The sequence below is a fragment of the Podarcis cretensis genome (assembly GCF_951804945.1).
Source record: "Podarcis cretensis genome assembly, chromosome: 17".
Classification (NCBI taxonomy): domain Eukaryota; kingdom Metazoa; phylum Chordata; class Lepidosauria; order Squamata; family Lacertidae; genus Podarcis; species Podarcis cretensis.
Window position 1 is genome coordinate 28,614,619 of NC_137187.1, and position 26,572 is coordinate 28,641,190.

General features: G+C 45.8%; 1 protein-coding gene across 3 annotated transcripts in view; it reads left to right on the plus strand.

The window, feature by feature from the left end:
• FOCAD (focadhesin) overlaps window positions 1–26,572 on the plus strand; it is a 128,256-nt gene that overhangs the window by 4,195 nt on the left and 97,489 nt on the right. For 2 of the 3 annotated variants that reach the window (XM_079959109.1, XM_079959107.1), the window contains exons 2-10: window positions 897–986; window positions 2,728–2,802; window positions 4,268–4,422; window positions 8,251–8,355; window positions 17,392–17,493; window positions 18,967–19,171; window positions 21,097–21,303; window positions 22,312–22,399; window positions 24,486–24,691. In XM_079959109.1, coding sequence (XP_079815235.1) covers window positions 930–986; window positions 2,728–2,802; window positions 4,268–4,422; window positions 8,251–8,355; window positions 17,392–17,493; window positions 18,967–19,171; window positions 21,097–21,303; window positions 22,312–22,399; window positions 24,486–24,691 — 1,200 coding nt within the window. In that variant the 5' untranslated portion in view covers window positions 897–929. The remainder of the gene's footprint in view (window positions 1–896; window positions 987–2,727; window positions 2,803–4,267; window positions 4,423–8,250; window positions 8,356–17,391; window positions 17,494–18,966; window positions 19,172–21,096; window positions 21,304–22,311; window positions 22,400–24,485; window positions 24,692–26,572) is intronic. The other variant, XM_079959108.1, reaches the window with a different exon arrangement.

Genomic DNA, 26,572 nt, shown 5'->3' on the forward strand with positions numbered 1-26,572 from the left:
AACCTACGCAACATCTTAAAAAGCAGAGACATCACCTTGCCAACAAAGGTCCGTATAGTAAAAGCTATAGTTATAGTTAAAGTAGTGATGTATGGAAGTGAGAGCTGGACCATAAAGAAGGCTGATCGCCAAAGAATTGATGCTTTTGAATTCTGGTGCTGGAGGAGACTCTTGAGAGTCCCATGGACTGCAAGAAGATCAAACCTATCCATTCTGAAGGAAATCAGCCCTGAGTGCTCACTGGAAGGACAGATCCTGAAGCTGAGGCTCCAATACTTTGGCCACCTCGTGAGAAGAGAAGACTCCCTGGAAAAGACCCTGATGCTGGGAAAGATTGAGGGCACAAGGAGAAGGGGACGACAGAGGACGAGATGGTGGGACAGTGTTCTCGAAGCTACCAGCATGAGTTTGACCAAACTGCAGGAGGCAATGGAAGACAGGAGTGCCTGGCGTGCTCTGGTCCATGGGGTCATGAAGAGTCGGGCATGACTAAACGACTAAACAACAACAACAACATATAATCGTATTTGTAAGCAAATGCAAGAGGAGGGCAGGATCCTGATCTGGGGATCCTGGGAACAGAATGAGTATCTGAAATGCATCCATCCAACAGTCATCTAAACAGAAAAGCTCCTTCAGAAGAAAGATGTACAAAACTGGCTTTCATTACTGTTTGATTTTCTGATTATTTTGGCTGCCATCAGATTATATGTATTGTGCATGTTTGGTTTTGTGTCGTTTTAAAAGAGAGAGAGAATAATAGGAGGAAGGAAAGTGTGTGATATTTCAGAGCAACGATGGGGAGGGTAAGGTGCTAGGATGACTACAATCTGCTTAACAGTTGGACTTTGGATTCTTAGCCTTTGTTGATGTGCTTCGATTGTCTCTGTTTGCAGAAGCTGAATGGGTAGCAGGTGGAAGAAAGAGCCATGTCAGAAGAAATCAGAAAGAGACTTGATTTCCCTAACACCCTTATACAGTCACAGGTAAGAAGCTGCATTCTTGCCCCTTTTTGTTTTCCCCACCTGGACAATCTGATGCCATCAGCAAACCCAGCCACCTCACTCATTTAGGAATAAGTGAAAAAGCACCTTTCCGCATGCAGATCCTTGGAGGACCCCACTTCCTACACCCTGAAGGCATCCTTTTTTCACTTGTTGATTCACTGTGGGCCAGTTTCCTTTGCATCTGTAGCTTTAGGAACATAAAGGGAGCCCTGACTATTAGGTCCAGTCGTGACTGACTCAGGGGTTGTGGCGCTCATCTCGCTTTATTGGCCGAGGGAGCTGGCGTACAGCTTCCGGGTCATGTGGCCAGCATGACTAAGCCGCTTCTGGCGAACCAGAGCAGCGCACGGAAATGCCGTTTACCTTCCCGTCGGAGTGGTACCTATTTATCTACTTGCACTTTGACGTGCTTTCGAACTGCTAGGTTGGCAGGAGCAGGGACCGAGCAACGGGAGCTCACCCTGTTGCAGGGATTCGAACCGCTGACCTTCTGATTGGCAAGTCCTAGGCTCTGTGGTTTAACCCACAGCACCACCTGCGTCCCTTTTAGGAACATAGGGAGCTCCCTTTACAGCAGGTTAGATGAGTAGTCTGGGTAGCCCAAGACTATCCACTCTCACTGGCAGGATCTCCCAGGCTTGGGGGGAAAGCTCCTGTTCTCAGCACCTGCTCCCGAGGCCTTTTGAAAAGGGAGATGCCAGAGACTGACCCACTGAACTGTGGTCCCTCTGCCAGCTTTGGTTTCCATAAGTCAGCACCAGGCAACGACGACTGCACCAATTTAGCAAATAGGCCAAGCTGTTGTTTGGGGCCATCATCATCATCATCATCATAATAATAATAATAATAATAATAATAATAATAATAATAATAATTTATTTATACCCCACCCTTCCCGGCCAGAGCCAGGCTCAGTGCGGCTATCACCAGTAAAATTACAGTAAAAACATAATAGGAGAAAAAAACACCAATTTAAAATACAGGTTAAAATGCAATTTAAAATGCAGCCTCATTTTAAAAGTAGCTGATAAATCAAGACCATAAGGGGATGGAAACATAAGGGTCAGACTGAGTCCAAACCAACGGCCAGGCGGAACAGCTCTGTCTTGCAGGCCCTGCGGAAAGATGTCAAGTCCCGCAGGGCCCTAGTCTCTTGTGACAGAGCGTTCCGCCAAGTCGGGGCCAGTACTGAAAAGGCCCTGGCCCTAGTTGAGACCAATCTAACCACCTTGCGACTTGGGACCTCCAAAGTGTTGTTATTTGTGGACCTTAAGGTCCTCCGTGGGGCATACCAGGAGAGGCAGTCCCATAGGTACGAGGGTCCTAGGCCGCATAGGGCTTTAAAGGTCCAAACCAGCACCTTAAACCTGACCCTGTACTCCACTGGGAGCCAGTGCAGTAGGTAAAGCACTGGATGAATGTGATGCCGCAGCAAGGACCCCGTAAGGAGCCTCACCGCAGCATTCTGCACCCGCTGGAGTTTCTGGGTCAGCTTCAAGGGCAGCCCCACGTAGAGCAGGTTGCAATGTGCACAGTTGCAGAGGATGCCTGGTTGTGACCCTGTAAGACCACTAGCCACCCTGTCTGACTTTGCAAGGTTATCCTGGAGTCCATTTCTTTGATTACCTGTTGCAGCTTTTTGGCACAGCAGGACGTCTTGAGTTGCCGCCGCAGGGCCCCGATAAGGAACATAACACGGCAATTTGTGTTTCCTTCGTAGACGGTGGGCCATCTTGTTGCTGCTGTGCTGAAAGAAAATGTTTCGACTAACAAGATAAGCCAGTCCACTAACCAGGTTTGTTTCGTTGCTTTCACCTACTCTTTCCCGCAACAGCCTGGCAGCTGATTTTGTGGCATTACATGATTGAGAATCAATCCTGGAAATGTTAAATCTTTATGGCTGAAGGGTAATTCTTTGCAAGGTTTTGTGTGTGTGTTTTTGAATGAGGTACTTAATAGTACGAGACTGCATAGCCGTAATGACAGGCTGTCTGGAGAGAGTGGGATCTATGCACGCCATATAAATGCTGTGTAAGATTTGGCATGCTGATAAATTTTTCAGATACAGTCATACCTCGTGTTGCGTTTTGTTAGGTTTCCAAGGGGTTGCTCGAGAGCAAGCAGGCAAATACCTCCCTGCTCGGCTGTGAAGCCTTACTTTTGATGCGAAATAAACTTTATTTGTCCTGGCAGACTCTGTGAGTGGGTGGGGCTTGAACCTTCCCCAGCAAAGTAATTTCTTGACGCCCAGTCTGCGCCTCCCCTCTCGGCGCGAACCTTACTGCGCAAGGAGGGCGTGGGTGGCGGAGGACCTTTCTCCTCCCCACTTTGCCCAGGCAAGGTGTCCTGGCAACACCTCGCCTCCTCCGAACCCTGCAGCTCCTCTCCACTGGAGGCGTGGTTACTCTCCCCCCGCTGAGGAGGAGCTGCTTTCCACGATCTTTGGGGGCTCTCTGTAATCCATCTGGCTTTTCCTCTCTCCCTCCTGAACCAATGGCAGTTCCCTGGCATGTTTGCTTCAGGTTGAGCATTTTCAGGTTGTATCCCATGGCGACCCGGAAGTACTGGAAAGGGTTACTTCCGGGTTTCGCCGCATGCGCAGACACTCAAAATGACGTCACGTGCATGCGCAGAAGTGGTGAATCACGACCCGCCCACACACAGATGCGCAGACGTGGGTTGCGTTCTGCTCATGTTGCGAATGGGGCTCCAGAACTGAAATACAATTAATAAGAAGTATGCAAGCAGTCCATGCAGAATGTAGGCACCCTATATATAGAAAGGAGCAAACCAGGGATATTTTAGGGAGCAGGCGAGCAGGCGGGGGCCATGACTTACATCCTAGGAGCCTACACAACACAACACACTGTTGCTGTATGTAAGTTTTATGTTATTTGCTTTTTATCTTGTATTTTGGAAATGTACATCCAGTTTTTTTCCTTTAATTTTTTTGGAGCCCCCAAGAGAGTGGGGCCCTAAGCTAGAGCTTGTTTAGCTTATACGTAAATCCGGCACTGGATGGGCGCCTGATGGGAGGGGTGACCCTGGTTAAAACCTTTTGCCACGACTTGAGGGAGTCCATAGAGCCAGCTGGGTAAGTTGACACCGCAAGCTGCAGCTGGAGAAGCGTCCCAAGGAACCTCTGTCCTGTCGTTTTTGTGGAGAGAAATAATATTTTCAGTTGCGTACCAATTTAAGGAAGCAGTCTTGAAGGAGTCTTGAATCTTGAAGGAGTCTTGAAGGAGTGTTCTTGATTTCAGACCCCTGCCTTAAACTTGCTCTGGGAAAAGTGCTGCAGTGACAATGTGGTTGTCCGAACCTCGTGCTGTGAGGCTCTGGTGACGCTCGTCTCCCAGGATCATGCAGAACTCGGTTATGTTCTTAGCGGAGCGCTCAACCTGATTCCTTCTGCCAGGTAATTTGCGGGTTGTTTGCATCATCCATGCCGTGCCCCTCTTTAAAAAATAAATAAAAATGTTTCGATCATCTTTATTCAGCACATCTGTTCCAGCTTAGCTGCCTTGTACCCATGTTTGCACCATACTCATCACATGGTAATATGTGCTTCTCATAGGCATAGCCAGGATTTATGTGGAGTTTAGAGGGGACCCTAAGAGTCATCTAGTCTACCCCCTGCAATGCTGGAATCTCAGCTCAAGCATCCATGACAGATGGCCATCCAACCTCTGCTTAAAAACTTCCAAGGAAGGAGAAACTACAACTTCCCAAGTCTTCTGTCCCGAACGGGCTTTTTACTTAGGCTTAGAAATTCTAGAATTTGTACAGTTTAAGCTCTGGGACTCCTTGAAATGACACTTCCAAGTTTTTCGCAACAATATAGAATATTGTGTGCTTTTCTTTTCTTTCTTTAAATCTGAAGACCAAGCTTCTGGCTGTATAGAAAATACCGTTTGTTGCTCATTTCTGTGCTGTTCAGTTATCATACTTGTATTTCTGCCCTTCCTCCAAGAACCTTAGTAGACTATGTAAGCTGCTACATATTGGTCAGCCTAGAGAACTTTGCTGCTGTCAATAGAAAAGGTGTTTTGTTTTTGTCCTTGACATGTCAATAATAATAATAATAATAATAATTTATTATTTATACCCTGCCCATCTGGCTGGGTTTCCCCAGCTACTCTGGGCGGCTTCCAACCGAATATTAAAAACAATACAGTGTCAGACATTAAAAACTTCCCTAAACTTCCCTTTTAAAAGTAAAATAGTTGTTTATTGCCTTGACATCTGCTGGGAGGGCGTTCCACAGGGCAGGCGTAACTACCGAGAAGCCCTCTGCCTGGTTCCCTGTAACCTCACATCTCGCAGCCAGGGAACCTCCAGAAGGCCCTTGGAGCTGGACCTCAGTGTCTGGGCGGAACGATGGGGGTGGAGACGCTCCTTCAGGTATACTGGACTGAGGCCTTTTAGGGCTTTCAGGGTTAGCACCAACACTTTGAATTGTGCTCGGAAATGTCCTGGGAGCCAATGAAGATCTTTCAGGACCGGTGTTATATATATGGTTCGGCGGCTGCCCCCAGTCCCCAGTCTAGCTGCCGCATTCTGGATTAATTTCAGTTTCCGAGTCACCTTCAAAGGTAGCCCCACATAGAGCACATAGCAGTAGTCCAAGTGGGAGATAACCAGAGCATGCACCACCCTGGTGAGACAGTCCGTGGGCAGGGAGGGTCTCATCCTGCGTACCAGATGGAGCTGGGAGACTGCTGCCCTGGACACAGTGTTGACCTTCGCCTCCATGGACATCTGTGAGTCCAAAATGACTCCCAGGCTGCACACCTGGTCCTTCAGGGGCACAGTTACCCCATTCAGGACCAGGGAGTCCCCCACACCAGCCTGCCTCCTGTCCCCCAGAAACAGTACTTCTGTCTTGTCAGGATTCAACCTCAATCCTGAACAATCAAACTGGCTCAAGAGAATTTTCTGCGGACACCTGACAACCAGCGCATTCCATGTGTGTAATACATTACTTATGGTGCGATCGTATACATGCCTGTTTATAAGCAAGACCCATTGACTTCAGGTAAATGTGTACAGATGTTGTTGGACTCCAATTCCCAGATACCGCAGCCAGAATAGCTGGTGGCTAGGGTTGATGGGAGTTGTAGTCCATCTATCTCTGGAACACACCATGTTGGCTACCTCTGGTGTATAGGTTTGGAGGTTCAGTCTAGTCCCAAGCACAAATTATTTTGCCACATTCCTGCCAAAAAGAAATGTGAGCCTTGGTGCCCTACATTTCTTTGAATACTTAAACTGGGTGAGATACGTGTTGGTGGAGGTGTGGAATCAAAGCAAATAGGGAACGGATAAAAGGAAGAAGGCAAAGCTTAATCTGTTACAGGTTTCCTGCTCTTTGCATAGAGAACACAAATTTGTTTTCTTGCTCAAGGCCACAAAATTGATTTCCCACCTGTGCTGTATTATGGGGTCAGAGCCAGAGTTTCCAGGACTGGTACCGTTCGAAACATATTTTTCACCCCTTCTAAACAAAATCACATTTTCAGCTGGCTTTTCTCATGCCTGGACCCAGTTAGAAAAACAGAAAACCACCCCACAAACTCTCGAGAGACTTCAAGGCAACAGAGTTTCCCCTAAAGAATAGTTTGTTCTTTTAAAAAATATTATTAAAAAAAGAGATCCTGCTCTGCCGACAGATTATCCAAATCGAATTAAGACTTTGATAACACGGTGTGGGAACGCGTGCCCTATGGTGTACTGAAATAGCTGAGATTTATAGATAAAGACAACAGATCTGGATATGTTTGCCATGTGATTAAATTGACTTGCATAGGACACAGAGTACCAGCTCAATGACTTCCAACCCCAACCCCTTAGTGGAAAGATCAGAAACAGCTGGTAAAGGTAAAGGTAAAGGTAAAGGTAAAGGTAAAGGTAAAGGTAAAGGGACCCCTGACCATTAGGTCCAGACGTGGCCGACTCTGGGGTTGCGGCGCTCATCTCGCTTTATTGGCCGAGGGAACCGGTGTACATCTTCCGGGTCATGTGGCCAGCATGACTAAGCTGCTTCTAGCGAACCAGAGCAGCGCACGGAAATGCCGTTTACCTTCCCGCCGGAGCGGTACCTATTTATCTACAGTGGTGCCCCGCAAGACAAATGCCTCGCAAGACGGAAAACCCGCTAGACGAAAGGGTTTTCCGTTTTGGAGGCGCTTCGCAAAACGAATTTCCCTATGGGCTTGCTTCGCAAGACAAAATGTCTTGCGAGTTTTTCCGACTTTTTTTCCTTCCCCCCCTTTTTCTAAGCCGCTAAGCCGCTTATCTGCTTATCCACTAAGCTGATAAGCCTCTAAAAGCCGCTAAAAGCCGCTAAGCCGCTAATAGCGCTAATCCGCTAAGCCGTCAATGAGCTTGCTTCGCAAGACGAAAAAACCGCTAGACGAAGAGAATCGCGGAACGGATTCTTTTCGTCTTGCGAGGCACCACTGTACTTGCATTTTGACGTGCTTTCGAACTGCTAGGTTGGCAGGAGGAGGGACTGAGCAATGGGAGCTCACCCCGTCGTGGGGATTCAAACCGCTGACCTTCTGATCGGCAAGTCCTAGGCTCTGTGGTTTAACCCACAATGCCACCCGTGTCCCTAGACAGCTGGTAAGCAGCTCCAAAAGCAACTTGTATGCCATTACAGTGGTACCTCGGGTTAGGTACTTAATTCGTTCCAGAGGTCTGTACTTAACCTGAAACTGTTCTTAATCTGAAGCACCACTTTAGCTAATGGGGCCCCCTGCTGCCGCCGCGCTGCCGGAGCACGATTTCTGTTCTCATCCTGAAGCAAAGTTCTTAACCTGAAGCACTATTTTTGGGTTAGCGGAGTGTGTAACCTGAAGCGTATGTAACCCGAGGTACCACTGTACTAATTTTGGGTAGTTCAGTGGAGTGTTTGGGACCTATCCATTTCTTCCCCCGAAGAGCTCAGGATTGCATGCCTATTTTTGGCACAGTGTTCTCTCTATGGCCCCCTGCTCTGGTGTCCCCCACCCCCACCCTCAGATATTTGCTATTTCTTTCTTTCCAATGTCCATGTACTACCGAATGGCAAAAGTCCTCTGCGGGACTTTTAAAGTCCTGTTGCACAAATGGAAATCCTTCTGCCTACAGGATGAGGGAATTGGATACCACCCGTCATGGAAAAAGTCTCTGCCCCTTCCTCCAGCCCCATGCTTTGCACAACAGTGTTGATATGAACTTGCTCTGATTTTGCTTTTGATAGGAACATCCACGGTTTGATAAAAATCCTTGTCAAACTGCTGCAGAAGCAGGCCTTGAAGGTGAACAAAAGCGAAGAGGAGCCGTTGGGAGAGTTCTATGCAATCAGGTATGTTTTATAAATGGTTCAATTTCTGAGTGCTAATTTAAATGTAACAAGGACTCGTTTGGCACCTAACAGACAGACAGATTTATTATTACAGTGGCTCCTTGGTTCTCAAACACCTTGGTACTCAAACAACTTGGAGCCCAAACACTGCAAACCAGGAAGTAAGTGTTCCAGTTTGCAAACTTTTTTCGGAAGCTGAATGAGTATTACACTTCTGATTTGAGTATTACGCTGAGGTCTGTCTGTTTTTGCTATTTATTTTGCGTTTTGTTTTTGCGGCTCTTTTGTTGTTGTTTTTGTGACTGTGTGAAACCCAGTTCAGCTACTGATGGATTGATTGTGTGACTGCAGTACGTAGTTTATTTCTTTCATTTTATGGATCAATGGTCTCGTCAGATAGTAAAATTCATGTTAAATTGCTGTTTTAGGGGTTGTTTTTAAAAGTCTGGAACAGATTAATCCATTTTGCATTACTTTCTATGGGAAAACATGCCTTGGTTTTGGAATGCTTTGGTTTTGGAACGGACTTCCGGAACGGATTAAGTTTGAGAACCAAGGTGCAACTGTACATAAGTTTTCTTGGACTAATGCCCACAAGTGTTTGTAATGAAGTGGACTCTAATGTACAAATGCCATAATAAATTGTTTAGCCTTTTAGGGGGGCACATCTTAGGGTTTTTCAGAGGCAGGGGTGCCTCTCTGGAAACTCTGTGAATAAAATGGAGCAGAATTTCATCAGAACAGAGAGGAGGTTGTAGTTGCTGCTGATCTTGCATTGCTTTGTACAAAACTTTAAAGCAATGAAACCTGTGTAATAAATATCAAGTGTTTGCTCTTTTTTAAATTTATAAAATTTAAATAAATGGATTTTAAACATGTCTACAGCATAATGTATGTACTTCTGGGCATGCTTCAATGTATATTTGTTGTGTTAAATTTACTTGTGTTTACTTTAAAAAAAAACCCAAACCCTTTGAATTCAGTAGAGCTTACTCTCAGGTAAGTGGGGTTAGGATTGCAACCTTAGTTTTTGAATTGTTATAAATTATTATTTTCCTGATATTTGCAATTACTGATTCTGAGAACAGTGCCACCATATGTGTATTAAAGTTCCTCTTTAGTAACTTTTACAATAATACCATTCTTCTGTGCCATTTTCTTTTAAATTTTGTACAATAAGGGCTGGTATCGTACAGTGGCGAAGCATGAACATGTGATCTATGAAGTCCCAGGTTCAATTGTGTTACCAGTCCTGAATTCATTAGGTTTTGTTGTTGTTTAGCCATTTAGTTGTGTCCAACTCTTCGTGACCCCCTGGACCAGAGCACGCCAGGCACTCCTGTCTTCCACTGCCTCCCGCAGTTTGGTCAAACTCATGCTGCTAGCTTCGAGAACACTGTCCAACCATCTCGTTCTTTGTCGTCCCCTTCTCCTTGTGCCCTCCATCTTTCCTAACATCAGGGTCTTTTCCAGGGAGTCTTCTCTTCTCATGAGGTGGCCAAAGTATTGGAGCCTCAGCTTCAGGATCTGTCCTTCCAGTGAGCACTCAGGGCTGATTTCCTCCAGAATGGATAGGTTTGATCTTCTTGCAGTCCATGGGACTCTCAAGAGTCTTCATCCCCTTCATGGATCACTGCCTTGCCGTGGCGAAGGGGCTTGAATAACTCAGAGAAGCTATGAACTATGCCGAGCAGGGCACCCAAGATGAACAGGTCATAGTGGAGAGTTTTGACCAAACGTGATCCACCTGGAGGAGGAACCGGCAAGCCACTCCAGTATCCCTGCCAAGAAAATTCCATGGACAAAGACAACAGAATTCATTAGGTAGCTTTAAGTAAACTGCTAATCTTCCAGTCCCATTTGCTTTCCTGGAATTTCTGGAATCCTTTACTTAAAAGAAATAGAAAACTGCAATGAGGGGGTGCTACTCTGCAAGGCTATTGTGAGAATTACTCTGACAACACATATGAAGGGTGTTGGAAGTTCTGACTACATAAACAATGGTTTCCTAAATGCTTCACCGGATATGAACTGATCCCAGCATTTGAAAAGCTTATTTTTCCTCCCTGCTACATTCAGCTGATTCTTCCCTGGCCTTTGCCACCAAATTGTGGAATTAGAATTCAAGGCAGGAAGTAGTGTTGTAAACAAAAATTGCCCTTTTCCCTTATGGGGTATCCAAGAGCCCATATAGAGTCCTTACATAGGTTCCCTATTGGTAGGAGAGAATAACAGAGGCCAACCAGAGAATACTGAGAAGCAAAGCAGCTAGTAAGCTTGATTTTTATTGATCTGTTGCAACAGGGTGCTCCCCTCACCCGCAGGAGAGAGGAGGAACCCAGAAAAATGGCGCGCAAGGCCTTATAAAGACTTTTGAAATTGCCACCCTGTAGATCAAGACCACCCCCAGTAACATCATACCTACATCACAGAAAAGGCGGTCTTAAAACAGAAATTTGAATGTTGTTTTTCTCCTGTCGTTGTTTTTCTCCTGTCTGGCAGGTTACTTGATTGGATTGCCTGGGGAGCCTGGCCAGTCTTTTGTAATGATAAATACTTAGTTCCTGGACCAGGTCACGGGCTCACACCCTATTCAAACACAGACATACCCTTAAGACAGGATTTGTGAAGGAAAAGACAATGGGGAGGCTTTTCCATTTTCCTTTGACCTTGCAGAGAAAACATTTGGTCAATTTGGGACAGTTTGAAAATCAAAATGGTTCCAGGTCGGTCTTCCTGTGCTGATCTATGTAGGTGCTTGGTTGGTACACTTATGAACATTTAACAAATATCTAAGACCTCAAAATTCCTATCACAGTAGCATGCTTTAAAAATGCATATGCAAAGTAGTTGAGTGTGATGCTGTGGTATTGAAGAAATGGGCATCACGGCTTTAATGCGCGGAAACGCATGGCAACCGCTGCCGCTGAATTTACGATGTAGATCAAACTGCAGCTCTTCTGCAGTCAGAGACATTGGGGTGAGGGGGTGACCTGAAGGCCTCAGATATTTCAGATATTTGTGGCCTTTGGTGAGAAAGTTATTTGTTTCTGTCTGCGTTCTGTTGCATTATTTTGGCTCACATGGGCACCATGCCACACAAGGAAACATCTCTCCTCTCCCTCTCTCTGAATGTGTGATCAGGCATTAAACTTGGGCTCAGGGAGCCATAGGTAAATTATAACTACCTTGAACACATTGCCAGAAAAGCACTCTATAAACGCAGTAAATAATCAAATACAGCTGTAACATGTGGCATTCTTCTTGTGGTGATAACCTGCAGAAACCCTTTCTGGGACCCCACATTTAAATTCTTCCCTGGTCTCCTTGCTGGCCCTAGTAGGACCAACTTGGCCAGTTAGCCCTGGTGATCATTTGATGTTTACTGACTGGGTTCCCCCCCCCCCCAAAAAAAATGACCCCTGAATTCTTGAATTTTGATATTGATGCTGCATTTTATGTTGTACTTTATGCTGTTTTATGCTGTTTATAAGTCACATTTTAATCAGTGTTTTATATTTGCTGTTAGCCGCCCTGAACCAGGAAGGGTGGGGTATAAATAAAATATTATTATTATTATTAATAATGAGCGTTACAGCTAGGTCAGTGGTTTTCAACCTTTCTGAGTTCACAACTCCCTTGTAAAAACACATTTTTGTGTGTGTAACTGTGTTGCGGGAGCCACTTACCCACTGCGGTTCCGTTACACACGTAAGTGGGGAGACTGGGAATCTGGGACGTGACTGGGAGGCAGCAAGGAGGAAGAGGAGGAGGAGGAAGAGGAGGAGGAGGAAGAGGAGGAGGAGGAGAAAGAGGACTTAAGGAAGGATGGCCACTGGGGAGAAAGAGAGAGAGAGATGCAGGGAGATAATAGGCTGCAAGTTAAATTCTCTGTCTCCCTTTGAGTTTTCCTTAGAGAGAAACAGAGAGAGATAATGCAGGAATTTATAGACCTTCTGGTGGTTCTCTTACAGTGAGAAGTGAAGCTACAGGGAACTAGGCAGAGGGCCTTCTCAGTGGTGGCCCCCTCCCTGTGGAAATCTCTCCCACCAGATGTCAAGGAGATGAGTAACCAAACAACCTTTAGAAGACATATGAAGGCAGCTCTGTGCAGGGAAGCCTTTTAATGTGTAAAGTCTTATTTTCCAGCTGGATGTGAATGACATTCCTGATAGGGAAATGATGATGATGATGAAAGAACTGTCCCTGGGTCTCCCCATGGTGCCACGGTGCACTGGTTGACAACCAATGAACTAGGTGGTTTTAGACACGGATGGTGCTGTGGTCTAAACCACTGAGCCTCTTGGTCTTGCCGATCAGAAGCTCGGCGGTTTGAATCCCCGCGACGGGGTGAACTCCCATTGCTCTGTCCCAGCTCCTGCCAACCTAGCAGTTCAAAAGCACACCAGTGCAAGTAGATAAATAGGTACCGCTCTGGCAGGAAGGTAAACGGCATTTCCGTGTGCTCTGGTTTCTGTCACGGTGTCCCGTTGTGCCAGAAGCAGTTTAGTCCTGCTGGCCACATGACCTGGAAAAGCTGTCTGTGGACAAACGCCGGCTCCCTTGGCCTGAAAGCGAGATGAGCGCAGCAACCCCATAGTCACCTTTGACTGGACTTAACCGTCCAGGGATCCTTTACCTGTATCTTTAGACCGGACAATGGGAATGGGCTCTTTTGATGGTAAGGTGCATGTCAAACAGCCCTGCTGTGTCGATTTGACTGAGTGGGACTGTGGACCCCAATGGCACCCATGAATGACAACTTGTTTTGTGGAGGCAGCTTGCAAAGGAAGCTGCTTAGAATCGTCTCCACGCAGCTCCGTGTGTGTATATTAGTAATTCCCAGGGCGAGTACGGGCTGCTGGGAAGAAACACTTTCTCCAGCCTTGAGTGTGGTGTAGTGGTTAAGAGCGGTAGACTCGTAATCTGGTGAACCGGGTTCGATTCCCTGTTCCTCCACATGCAGCTGCTGGGTGACCTTGGTCTAGTCATACTTCTCTGAAGTCTCTCAGCCCCACTCACCTCACAGAGTGTTTGTTGTGGGGGAGGAAGGGAAAGGAGAATGTTAGTCGCTTTGAGACTCCTTCGGGTAGTGATAAAGCGGGATATCAAATCCAAACTCTTCTTCTTTTGACTGCCTGGGGATGGGATAATCAGGAAATCATTTGCGGCTGATCTGCGATAACCTTGCCAGTCGATGAGATGGCGGGGTGTGAAACATCGACTGTGCACACAATAATGGCTATAAAGTCCTTTGCTGGTGCTAAATGGCCTATGAGAATAATTAACAACAATTATAGCAGCGGGTCTTGCTTGACTGCTGTAACCCTAAATCGGTAAATCTATTCTTTTATAACACATTTATCTTGATGGGGAAGTTAGGAGTCTTTTTCTCTGCCGGGCTGGATCTCGGCAGATTTGGGGACAAGTCCGATGGGAAAGAAGTTGCTTTTGTTTTGGAAGCCATTTTCAGAGGATGGTATTGATTTCTCTGGTCTGGGAATCTCCCAGAGTCCAGCTATGAAGAGTCAGCCAAATGGCAGTGACCTTTGAGTTCATGAGGTCATACTTGGCTATCTAGGGTAAGGTTACCAGATTTTTTTCAATGAATCCGGGGACACAATAAATAAATAAATAAATAAATAAATAAATAAATAAATAAATAAATAAATACTACACATTTGGGACGTTGATGCTGCATCAATGGTGGTAGCAGAGGGGCGGCCGCTGCCTTGACCTCAACCTCTTCAGTGGTGGTGGGGAAGCGGTGCGCGGTGGGTCAGGCATGGAAGGGATCCCTCAGCAGGGAAGGAAGGCTTCCCGTTGCCTAACTGAGAGATCCCTGCCCCCTCCTGCTTGCACGCAAGCTTCAATAGGCAGCATGAAGCATCCCTTCTCTGCTTAGTTGCTGGGGTCAGGGAAGGTGGAGGCAGCCCAGAAGCTGCATCTTAGAGCCCCTGCACCACCATCATATGGGGACTTCTGATCAGCTCCTGAAGCCAACCAGAGCCAACTGCTCCGGGCTGCTGAGACTGCCGCCGCCGTGTTTCCCGGGGTCATTAGATGAAATCTGGGGACATTCCGGGGACGGAATTTGTCCGGGGACTTATTCGCAAATCAGGGGACTGTCCCTGGGAAATGGAGACGTCTGGTAACCCTAAGCTAGGGTCCTTCCTCCAACAGGCAGGTTCATTTTTGGCATTTACTTGCAGGATAGGTCCCTTCCAACAGTTGCCTAAAGAATACTATGCGCGTTGGTACTGAATATATTGCAATCAGCTTGGGTAAACCTTTTATTTGGGGTAACAGTGAACATTTTGACTCCATAAAATGCACCCCTTATCTTAAGAAGATCACTGAGAATCTGAAAAGTACAATTGCAAGCTGTATCCAATGTACTTTCATTTTATTTAAAAGGAATGTTGTCTATGACAGGCTACATCACCATCGTTGCAGAGAGTGTGGGGTTATGATTATCATGGCACAATCCAGACAAAGCTAAAAATCTGTTGTCGTTCCATTGAAATTCTGCTTAATGCAGGTTGTTGGGGGTTTTTTTTGTAATTGTTTCCTTAGTAAGTCTAGAGCCATAATGCAAGATCCTACTACTAAAAAAGCAAGATGCAGACAATGTTTTGGAATAGAAGCAGTGCTTTTTTCCTGGGGGTACTCAAGAGCACACATCTTTTTTCTAGCAGAAAAACACTGAATAGAATTCCATTTTGCAAGCCACCTGAAGGCAAAACTCTTTGACTTGTGCACTTTTCACTTCTTCCTCTTTTTTTTTTTATAATAGATATTTATTAAGTTTTCCAGTTTAGTACAAAAAACAAAAATACAAAAGTACAAGAATACACAATCAAAAGAAAAAGAAAAAGAAAAACGAAAAACGAAAAAACGAATCAAAACAAAACAGATATAATTTCCACAACTTATTTCTGTTACCTTGTTTCTCGAACCTCCTCTTACCTCCCCCTTTTGTATTTCAATTCGAATCTTAATTCAGCAAATCCTTATTATAACTTATTTGTAACTTATTTTAGCTTATTACTCCATTTTTACTTTACAGCTGGTAACCACTTAATTTCTGTCCAACAACATTCTAACATTCATTAATTTTGCAATATTTCTGCAAATAATCTTTAAATTTCCTCCAATCTTCTTCCGCCAACTCTTTTCCCTGGTCTCGGATTCTGCCGGTCATCACTTCTTCCTCTTTATCATAACTGGGTTCTAATTCCTGGTTCTTGTCCCTGGTAAAACACTGTTCCTGTTTTTCCCCCTTTTGGGAAGGTATTGATGCACTTAACCCCATCCCCTGGGTCTCTGGAATTAAAATACCCGAGGGGTGGTAAGGCAGGGAGCAAATTGGCTCTTGTGCCTATGCTTTCATTGCATTGCTTCCGGTTCCCATAACCATTGTACCAGTGTTAGAAATTCAGATATATAAGGCAGGCACCAAATGGCTCCTTCAACCAAGTTTGTTATTGTTGTTTAGTTGTGTCCAACTCTTTGTCACCCCATGGACCAGAGCACGCCAGGCACTCCTGTCTTGCATTGCCTCCCGCAGTTTGGTCAAACTCATGCTGGTAGCTTCGAGAACACTGTCCAACCATCTCGTCCTCTGTTGTCCCCTTCTCCTTGTGCCCTCAATCTTTCCCAACATCAGGGTCTTTTCCAGGGACTTTTCTCTTCTCATGAGGTGCCGAAGTACTGGAGCCTCAGCTTCAGGATCTGTCCTTCGTGTGAGCACTCAGGGCTGATTCCTTTCAGAATGGAGAGGTTTGATCTTCTTGCAGTCCATGGGACTCTCAAGAGTCTCCTCCAGCACCATAATTCAAAAGCATGAATTCTTCAGTGATCAGTCTTCTTTATGGTCCAGCTCTCACTTCCGTTCAACCAAGATTACTGTTGTCAAAACTGCCTAGTTGCCAGATGGCTCGAACACCGTATATTTCAATACGACATTTTGGTTCCTGAAATTCATTCTGAATGTGCAGATAAAATATAATGGATAGAATTCTACAGGATGTGGTCTTAGTGTGTGAAAACAGCCAAGATCCAAGGATCCCTAGGCATGCATCCTGGCACCTGGGCATCTTCACTTGGTTGTGAGTGGCTGATAGCCCAGTGCAAAATGTGCCTGGCTAACTTTGAACACTACATTACACAGATCTAAGGCATGGCCACACTTCTGTCCAATTGTGGTCACCACAACTCAAAGAGGAAATTGCAGATCTGGAAGATGTACAGAAAAGGGCAGCTGAAATAATCTGGCTTAAAACATATTCTGTATTTCAGACTGCTAACTAGGTATTTTCATTGTGTGCCTTGAGACTTAATTAACTAGTTTTTTTCACCTTAAAGATTTTCTTTTTGAATTTTTGTTTTGTTTTTTAATTAAAATTTTAAAATAACATATCAACATACAATATAGAAAAAAGATTCCACAGAATCTCCTGGACTTTCTTCCTCCTCTTTGTGGGTCCTATTGTTATTCCTTTCCTCCTGCAACTTTTAGAATAATCCAAATCTTTTGCATCTCCATTATGTCCAAAATTCACCATTAAACTACAAGTGTTATTCTAATCCCAGTAACAAATTTACAAGGGTTTTTAAGACAGATTCTAAATTTCCCCCTTATTGAAATTTTGGTCTTCCGGATTTCTGATTCTTCTGGTCATTTTTGCCATTTCGGCATAGTCCACCAACTTGATCTGCCTTTTGTCTCTGGTGGCTGGTGGGGACTTTTTCTTCTTTCCATCTGAAGACTGAATTAACTAGTTAATTTCACCCAAGGACTTTGCATCACTCTGTGTTCTCCTGCGTGTGAAATAAATAAGCAGAATTGTTTGTTTTTTTTAAGCTTGGATTTATGCAACTTGAATGCAGTCACAACTTAATAGTAATTCTATATGTTGGTGAAAAACATGCAAGAAATGGGGGATGCCTGCACCTGAAGTTGTATTTGTTTGTAGGCTAGTCTGGCTTCCACATCTTCTTCTATTTAAGTTTTACTTATTTATTTCCCCCCAGGAACTCTCCTCATCCCTTGATCACCGTTCTTGAGAACAGACCTGACTGCTGGCCTGCTCTCCTGCCACAGATTACAGCCTTTTTCCAGCAGTGTCCAGAGAGGTAGGGAAGCCAGCAAAATCTACATTCACTCTCCGGGGATGGGAGATTTTGAAAAGGCCACATTGGGGCAACATGCAGTGCCCAAGCCATGTTTATGTGGACTGTAGGTTCATGATTGAATTCAGGCTTTACAAAATGGAGAAAGAAAATGCATGTGGGGTTTTGTTTTGTGTCTTTGTGATGATAGAGTTGCATGTCGATTTTTCCACGCAGCAAAACTGCTACAGAAACAGAAATTGATAAGGAGATGGAAAGATGTACTCTCTAATTTTTCCAAGAAGTAGGAAACTGAAACCCTTGCTTCCTGCTGCTATTATATTAAACCAAGCATAACACAGGGGTGCCAACCTTTTTGTGCCCATGGGCACGTTTGTAAACTGGATAAACATTGTGGGCAGCAAACGTACCCCTTAAGTAAGCGCACCAGTACCTGATCTGTTGGCTGCAACAGAATCCTTCTTTCTTTCTTTGAAACAATAAATATATATATTTATCAATAGAAATTTACAAATCAAACAATTTGTGTGATCATTTTGTGAGATTCTCCGAATCTCTTGACTTTCCCCCATCCCCTACATGAGTCCTTATTACGATCATTAAGGCTGCATATCAATACGTTCTCCACTATTTTCATTTTTCCAGACTGTCCGTAAACTTTGTTACTTTACAAATGATTCTTATAGCCCGCCTATGGTTTCCTAAGTAAATTGTAAATTTTCCCCATTCTTTTTTGAAGTCCTTGTCTTCTTGGTTCCTGAGTCTCCCAGTTAGTTAACAGAATCCTTCTTTCAAGCCTAATTTCAGTGGAGGGAGGGGATCCTGCGGCCTAGAGGAAAGGCCTTGGGGGGGGGGGTACAGGTGCTGTGATCCCTGCAGTACAGTATTTGATCTATTCCTTAACAGAAAGAGGGGTAAGAGAGGGCCTTTTGGTGGTTCCCTCATTGCAGGAAGTGAAACTACAGGGAACCAGGCAGAGAGGGCCTTCTCGGTGGTGGCACCCTCCCTGTGGAACGCCCTCGCATCAGATGCCAAGGAGATAAATAATTATATAGCTTTTATAAGACATCTGAAGTTTAATGTTTGATGTTTTATTATGTTTTTATATGTCTTGGAAGCCGCCCAGAGTGGCTAGGGCAACGCAGCCAGATGGGTGGGGTAAAAATAATAAAATTATGATGATTAAATGTGTGTTTGACGTATTCCATATGCACCCATCTTCCCAAGGGTTTCATCCAGTTGTGGTTTTGTGTTAGAGAAAGAAGTTTGTGATGGTTCAGGGGAGCGGTGGTGAAAACTTTGTACGCTGCCTTGTGTGCACACACCCCACAGTTGGATACAACCTGATTTCTTCATTTCCTGTAAATCTCTTCAGTTATCTCAATTACACTGAAAATCGTGGGACCTCCGATGAAACCTCCATTTGTTTCTCCGCTGTTCTTTGTAAGTTCACCGAATCGTTTTCTCCACCTGCAGCGCGGAGAATTCATGTGTCTCTGTAATGAGACCATTCCTGCGATACCTGTACTGTGAGCCTTGCCAGCTGAGGGAACTTGCGGAATTGAGAATGGCTCTGCTTGGAGTTTTGCTTCAGCCGCGTGGGCCTCAGAACAAGGAGAAACCTTGTGCCCTCGAGCGCCATCTCCTTCAGCTGCTTTGTGACTTGGTTCCACATTATCAGGTGAGGCATCGCTCTTTCCTACCTGACACCATCAAAGCACTTCAGTCTGTTGAGGAGGGGCAGATGTTTTGCGGCTTGAAGTAGAAAACAAGATGGCGTCGCCGATCACTCATGGTTGCCAGATTCTTGATCAGCGTCCTATCCCTAAAGAAGAGAAACGGACTCCTGTGTGGCCCGGATAATCCCTTTAAACCATGATCTATGTTTTAGGTGATATCACCATTGTTTTAAACCATGATCTATGTTTTAGGTGATATCACCATTGATATCCTTGATTAATTTATGAGCAGAGGGCGATGTATAGGTTACAAATTTATTGTAATGTATGATGGTGGTCTTTGTTTTTGTTTTGCTTTGGTTCCTGTTTGCCTTTTGTAAGTTTTGGCGATTTTAAATTTGGAGGTTTAAGTATATTATGTTGGTATGGGAAACTGTCGTGTAACGGGCCAATGGCCGTAATAAAGATCAATCCAATGAGATGGCGTCGCCCTCGTTCCATGTTCAGAAGCTGAGTGGCCTAGCTGTTGTATCTCATTTCACAGTGAGGTGCCATCTTACACCTCACCGGAGGGCAGTAGGCTAGTTCAAGGGGTGCAGGGCAGGCCTTAGCCCCCTGTCTCCTTAGCCCCCTGGCTCTTCCCCCAGCACCTTGTGGGATGTAATCCACAAGGAGCAGTCAAATACCACATTCCTTGTTTTCCTAGAATGGACATGCAAGGGGATGTTTGGTCCAGCCAGTCAAAATTTCCTGTTCCTCCTGGCTGGAGCATCCTTCCTTTTGTATGTGACTAAAGGTGGGCATGGCCTTACCTGTCCAGGTAACAAAAGGACGAGTCACGTAACATTCTCTCTCTCTTTTTCACTCCCTTCGTCATTTGACCAGCTTTTAGCTAGGACTGCTCTGCTAGGTTTCAGCTAGCAGCATAGCTGTCAACTTTTCCCTTTTCTTGCGAGGAATCCTATTTGGAATAAGGGAGTTTCCCTTTAAAAAAGGGAAACGTTGACAGCTATGGCTAGCAGAAGCACTGGGATTATTCCCCCATATGGGGTAGATCTACATGTAGATATTTGTAACTAATTCTGCCTTCAGGGATCCAACTCTGAACTGATGTAAGTAAACTTCTTGTATTGACTTTTTGTGGCATCTTTATTCTTTTAATAGGGATTCAAGGGAACTTACCAGGAACGTACAATTCAATCGATATAGATTGAATTGTATAATAGTGAGAGGCTCACACGAGCCTGCAACCAGTCATCTGCTGTGCATTTAAAAAGGGGAATGTAAACTCTGCTAAGTAAAGGAGCTTGCTAGGGCAAGTTAGGTAGGATATTAATAAACAATATATCCTCACCTGCCACACACACCTGTCACCTCAGGTGGCTTCCTCATTCTGCCTAATGGTAGAGGTGGCTCCGAAAGAGAAGGAAGCAGTATGTCAGACCACAGAAGTATATTTGAGGTAATCAGGTGTTCCTCAGGCAGGCCTGAGCTAGGGGACATATATTTTCAAAATCTTGCATTTGCCAACAAATGGATGTTTTGAGCTCTTGAAGTTGCAGGTTGAGAAATGGAGAGTGCTCTCAGCAGGGCACAGAGAGGGAGGTGAAAGTAGATGGAGAGATGCACAGAAGAGGACAGGGTTTCTGTGCTTTTCGCAGCTGTGTGGAAGTGGGAATGTTTGACCCTCCTGAAGCACTGCGACCTGCCAAAATTCCTTTTTCTGCTCCTCTGTTAAAGCTTCAAGAACCCAACTGTGTTTTGCATCTAGTCCTCCTGTGTGGAACAGCCGTCCTCACTGTTCCTAATCACAATCACTCGACTCACCTCGTAGGGTTGTTGTAATGGGAAAATGGGGAGCTGAAGACCCACGTTTGCAATAAATAAATGAACGAATTTCTCAGTCGTACTTATTTCCCTCCCGCAGCTAAAAGACCTGCCGCAGGTCACAGAAAAGCTGCTGTTTTTGGAGCAGCTGGTCCGAAGTCTGCAGCGCCACCCCGCTTTTTGGAAAGCCCAGTTGCGCCAGCTCTGCCTGCAACTTCTATGCATCTGCGAGGTTTGCTTGCAGGTAACCGGGGAGTGTTCGTCCGTGATTTGCTTACTGGAAGAAAATGCTGAGCTGCTGAAAGAGGTAGGTTCTGGAGACAGAGAGAGAGAGAATCTATTGTTGTGACATTCCAAATCTAATGCTTCTTCCTTTCCAGTTTTATCCAGTCACTAATCCACACCAAACATGCAGCCTTGTAGTACAATTTAAGCCTCATAGTACAATTTAAGAATTGATTTATTTTTAAGTGTGCCGTGTATTTTGGTTCCCAAGCTGCTTTTGCTTCACGTCCGCAACACTCTAGAACATACCAGAGCAATGTCACTCTTTCATGGTAATAGATGTTAGGACACCAAAGCATGGTGGGACACTGAGGATGGTTAGTTGTGTAACCAGGAGAACCTTGGGCCTAATTCTGTGCCTATTTGCAAATTACAGGCACGTTTAATCTGTGCGCGACTGCATGTGTGCGCATCGTGCCGAACCCGAAAGTGGCCCAGAAACGACACAGAGCCTTCTTCCCTTGTGGGTTCCTCAGCTGCTGCCCCCCACCGCTCGCTCCTCTGCCTCCAGCCAGCCCATGGCAACTCATTTGTCCTACGGCACAGAGCAACTTCTTCTGTGATGCTAAATCATGGCACCAAACTAGCCAGCAGCTTAACAATGGAACCGGTTTGGCAAACTTCATCTGATGCATTCTGCCCTCACAGATGCAGGGTCTCGGGTTCCAGAAGGGGATCCTGACTCATAGAACGATGTGATATGTGAGAATTGTTGGTATTTCTAGCAGAACAAAATTAACTGCCTTCTCATCAAAATCAAGGAGTGAGCCAGGAATTCTAAAACGGGGGGGGGGGGGGGGGCAGAATCTATGCAGATGCGTTCAGTATTAAGATTTTTAGACCCTTTTTTGTCAATAATTTTTATTAGTTTTCAATTACAAAAAATCCAAAACAAACCTCATTATATGCATATTGAATCTAAATACAAACAAATAACAATTAATCAAATATCCTGTCAAGGTAGTTTATCTCCACAAGCTGTTAGACTGAAAAGATTTCACCTTTGGTTGTATTCCCCTTGTTCTTTTAGGGCTTTCCATCGGAGATGGCCATAATTGGATTAGGTTTGCTACTGCTTCAGGCTCCAGCCAGTCAGCAAAAACCAATCTTAAAGCTAGGTAAGGCTTTGTTGTAAAAAAAAATATAAAATCTAATAAAAATCCCCCGCTTCTAAATTGTTTTCCTTCATTTTGTCTTGTTGTCTTTTTTAATCCAGAAACCTTACTTGGCATATCAAGTCTACTATATTTGGCTTTGCAGCCTGGTTTTATTAATCGGAATGGAAATTAGTGGTTTTCTTATTACCATTATTTGAAGTGTAAAATTATTAACACCCTGAAATAGTTTGTTTGGAGCAAAATAGTTCATTAGGGACAAGAAAAGGTTGATATACATGTTATGTCTTGTGGCTTCCATTTATATAGCCCGTGGGGCTGAGAAGGTTTATTTTCCTGTTTCTTTGGGTCTTTGGGGGTTCTTTTTATTACTTTTTTTAAAGTTTAATTTCTGTCTAAGTTACAATGTAAGCCCATTACCCTGCCTATGCCTCTTTTTTTTTTTGGCATCACCTACCTTATTATTATTTATACTTGCTTCACAAATTATTATGGAATAATAGTAACAACAATCTGTGTTCAAGAAAGCAGCTAGCAAGCATTTGGCCCCACATCCAGGATGCAGAATGAAAGAGTGTTGTGATTTTGGAATTAGGCAAATATAGGTTTTAGATGCCCTCAACAAGGCTCGGTATTTCAGGCTGCACACAATAGTTCCTGAGGAACATTCCTGGTTTTTGAGCAGAGTCTTTGCTGCCAAGCACCACAGCCACATGCGAAATAGCTCCCAGAAAATGCCCCGTTCTCGTGTTGCCACCCTCTGGACCTTTCAAGGAGGCGGCACACAAAGGGCCTCAGAAAATTATCTCAGGGTCCAGCCTGGTTCATAGGGGGAGAGGCAGTCCCAGCGGTGAAACATATGCCCGCGCTGCCCAGGGCGGGTGCGCTCCCAAGGGGGGCATGGTGCAGAGGATGCCCTCCTAGGCACGGGATAGCCGCTCAGGTGCCCGGAGCGGCGTGCGCACCCTGCAGCCAGGGCAGAGCGAGCTGCCCATGGTGGACATTTGGCGGGCTGCCCAACTGTGACTCCCAAGCTTCCCTCAGTGTCACGGTCCGGTTCAGGGGTGATCGAAGTCCTGGCAGGGGACGTCAGGACCGGGGGCAAGATGGCGGGGTGGGAGCAGGAACGGGGGTCCAGGAGTCAGGAGCCAAGAGTCTGAGGGTCAGAGTGCTGGGATTCAAGAAGCCAAGGGTCCGAGGATCAAGAAGCAAGGAGTCACGAAGTCAGGGGTCCAAGGATCAAGAAGCAAGAAGTCATGAAGTCAGGAGTCCAAGGGTCAGGAAGCAAGGAATCATGAAGTCAGGAGTCCGAGGGTTAGGAAGCAGGGATTCACGAAGTCAGGGGTCCGAGGATCAAGAAGCAAGGAGTCACAAAGTCAGGGGTCCGAGGATCAAGAAGCAAGGAGTCATGAAGTCAGGGGTCCGAGGATCAAGAAGCAAGGAGTCATGAAGTCAGGGGTCCGAGGATCAAGAAGCAAGGAGTCATGAAGTCAGGGGTCCGAGGATCAAGAAGCAAGGAGTCACAAAGTCAGGGGTCCGAGGATCAAGAAGCAAGGAGTCATGAAGTCAGGGGTCCAAGGGTCAGGAAGCAAGGAGTCACGAAGTCAGGGGTCTGAGGGTCAGGAAGCAGGGAGTCAACAAGCCAAGGTTCAAGGATCAAGAAGCCCAAGGCAGGAAACATGTTGCTGTGGCAAAGAGTCGAAGGGAAATGCTGACCTTATATCCCTTCCCAGCTCTTGCCACCAGGTGCAGTGAGTTACCAATCGGCCTCACCTGTGTGGCTGCGCCTTGCCTCCTCAGAACAACCTTAGGAAGGCCCCAGTCCTGCAAAGTCCTACTGGTCACAGGGCCTGGCTCCTGCACGCACTCCTGACACCCAGCTGTCAAAACGAAGGGGGAAGGGGGGAATGCTGCTGGCAAAGTGGCACAGCTCCCCCCCTTACCCCAACACCTCAGGGTAGGCTTAGGAGTCGCGGGCGGGCAGCGCGCCAAATGTCACCCCCCTTAGTGAGGACACCTGTGGCGGCCCCCCTCCCCCTTCCTCTGCCCCTGGGTGGTCCGGCTTACAACTTTGCTTTTGTTCTTGTAGCCATCAAGCTCCTTTCCTGTTCTGAAACCAAGATGACTCTTGCAGTCGCCTCCCTCCTGGCGATGCCCGCTCTGCAGATCTTGTCTTCCAGCGCTGCGCAGGGCTGCTCGATGGAGGAGGACGGTGGCCCCACTCGGCAGCAGCTGGCCATTAATCTTTTAGAAATCGTGCAGCAGGAAAAATTGCAGGAAGAGAAAAAGCCACCGGTGAGGCTTCCATTCAGAACCTTTTTTTTTCCTACTGGTGGGAAGCACTGTATTTTTCTGTGTATAAGACAAGGTTATTTTATTATAAAGGGTAAAGGGACCCCTGACCATTAGGTCCAGTCGTGACCAACTCTGGGGTTGCGGCCCTCATCTTGCTTTATTGGCTGAGGGAGCCGGTGTACAGCTTCTGGGTCATGTGGCCAGCATGACTAAGCCGCTTCTGGCGAACCAGAGCAGTACACGGAAACGCCATTTACCTTCCCGCTGGAGTGGTACCTATTTATCTACTTGCACTTTGAAATGCTTTTGAACTGCTAGGTTGGCAGGAGCAGGGACCGAGCAATGGGAGCTCACCCCGTTGCGGGGATTCGAACCGCCGACCTTCTGATCGGCAATTTTATTATAAAATTGTGCTAAAAATTGGGGGCCGTCTTATACACGGATAGCGGAGAGGTTGAAAGGGTGATTGGTGGTTGCCGCGAGCAGGAGATTGTCAGCGGTGTTTTTGTGGATGATTGGCAAGGTCCACTGGCTATTGGCTGCTGCGGCAATTGGGCGGGCGATTGGTGCTTGCTTTTGGCAAGTTTTTAGACAATTGGTTGCTTTGTTGATGTGTGAGCAATTGGCTGTGGTGGTCCTGCGGGTGAGCTATTTTTGGCAACCCCCCCAAAAAAAAAGCTCAACAGCTCTGGGCAATCCCCCCCATTTTCTCAATTTGGAGTCCCAAAAAAGAGGGGGCGCCTTATACACAGAAAAATACGGTAAATCATTGCGCTGCACTCCAGCATGTACCTTGCCCCTTGCTTCCCGCTCCTCTTTGAGACTTGAAGCCACTATTCAAACATGGCTCATGGTGGTGATGGTGACTTAGCACTTACAAAGTGCCTCCAGTTTCCCCAGACAGACCAGCTTGTGAGTGGGCCTTGCAATTTAGCCCCTAGCCCTGAGGTTGTCCAGTATTATTCTCTTCTGTATTCCTGAATCCAGCAGACCACTGGAAGTGGCCCGTGATAAATTTGGCCCGTGATCCTCCTCTGTTGAATCCTTGCCTGCCTTTTGCCTCCCCTGCCTTAGAATGTGATAGAAGTTGCTGAGTTCGGAATAGAGCAATAAACGATACCTGGTGTAATTCGGAAAGCCAATCTAACTTGGAGGTGTCATTTGGAATATCTAACTCTGCAGCCCTGAGCGTGTCAATTCCAAAGCGAGTCCCAGTGTAAACAGTGGGGGTTATTCTCTCATTCATGGATAGGATTTCAGCCTTAAGGTCCAAATCTGATATCATTCCCAGTCCGGAAAAAAAAGATATTTGTCTTGTAAAACTGGGTTGCCGCAAAATAATCCTGTGGAATTTTCTCTACAGCCCGCCCATATTATGCTATCATAGTGGGCAGCAGAATGAAAACAGTGGAAGGCAGCAGGAATCCTCTGGGAGGAGTGATTTTTTTTGGGGGGGGGGATGGAACACATTTACCTCTAAGCGATCCCATCAGTCAAAGTGCCAACATTGCAGGTGGCTGGATCTTAATTTTCCGCATGCAATAATTGAAGGCGATAAACAGGGGGAGGGGTAACATTTTTTTAAAAAAATTCTTTTGCACGAAATGGCTTTTTTAAAGGTCACGTAAAGTACAGGGGCATTATAACTCCCCATCATCCAAAATGAATTTACATGACATTGAACAATATAATTAAAAACGGCCCTGCGCCATTCTGCGGAACTGCTCCGGCAGCTCGTTCATAAACCTCCTGGCCGATTCAAAACCTGAGAGCAAATTGTCTCCCGCCTTGAAGCCAGTTTGTGTGTCACCTTAGCCATGCTGGGAATCGCTTGGCTGGTCTTGGGCATGGCTGCCCATAGTTCCCTGCAGCCCCTTGTCA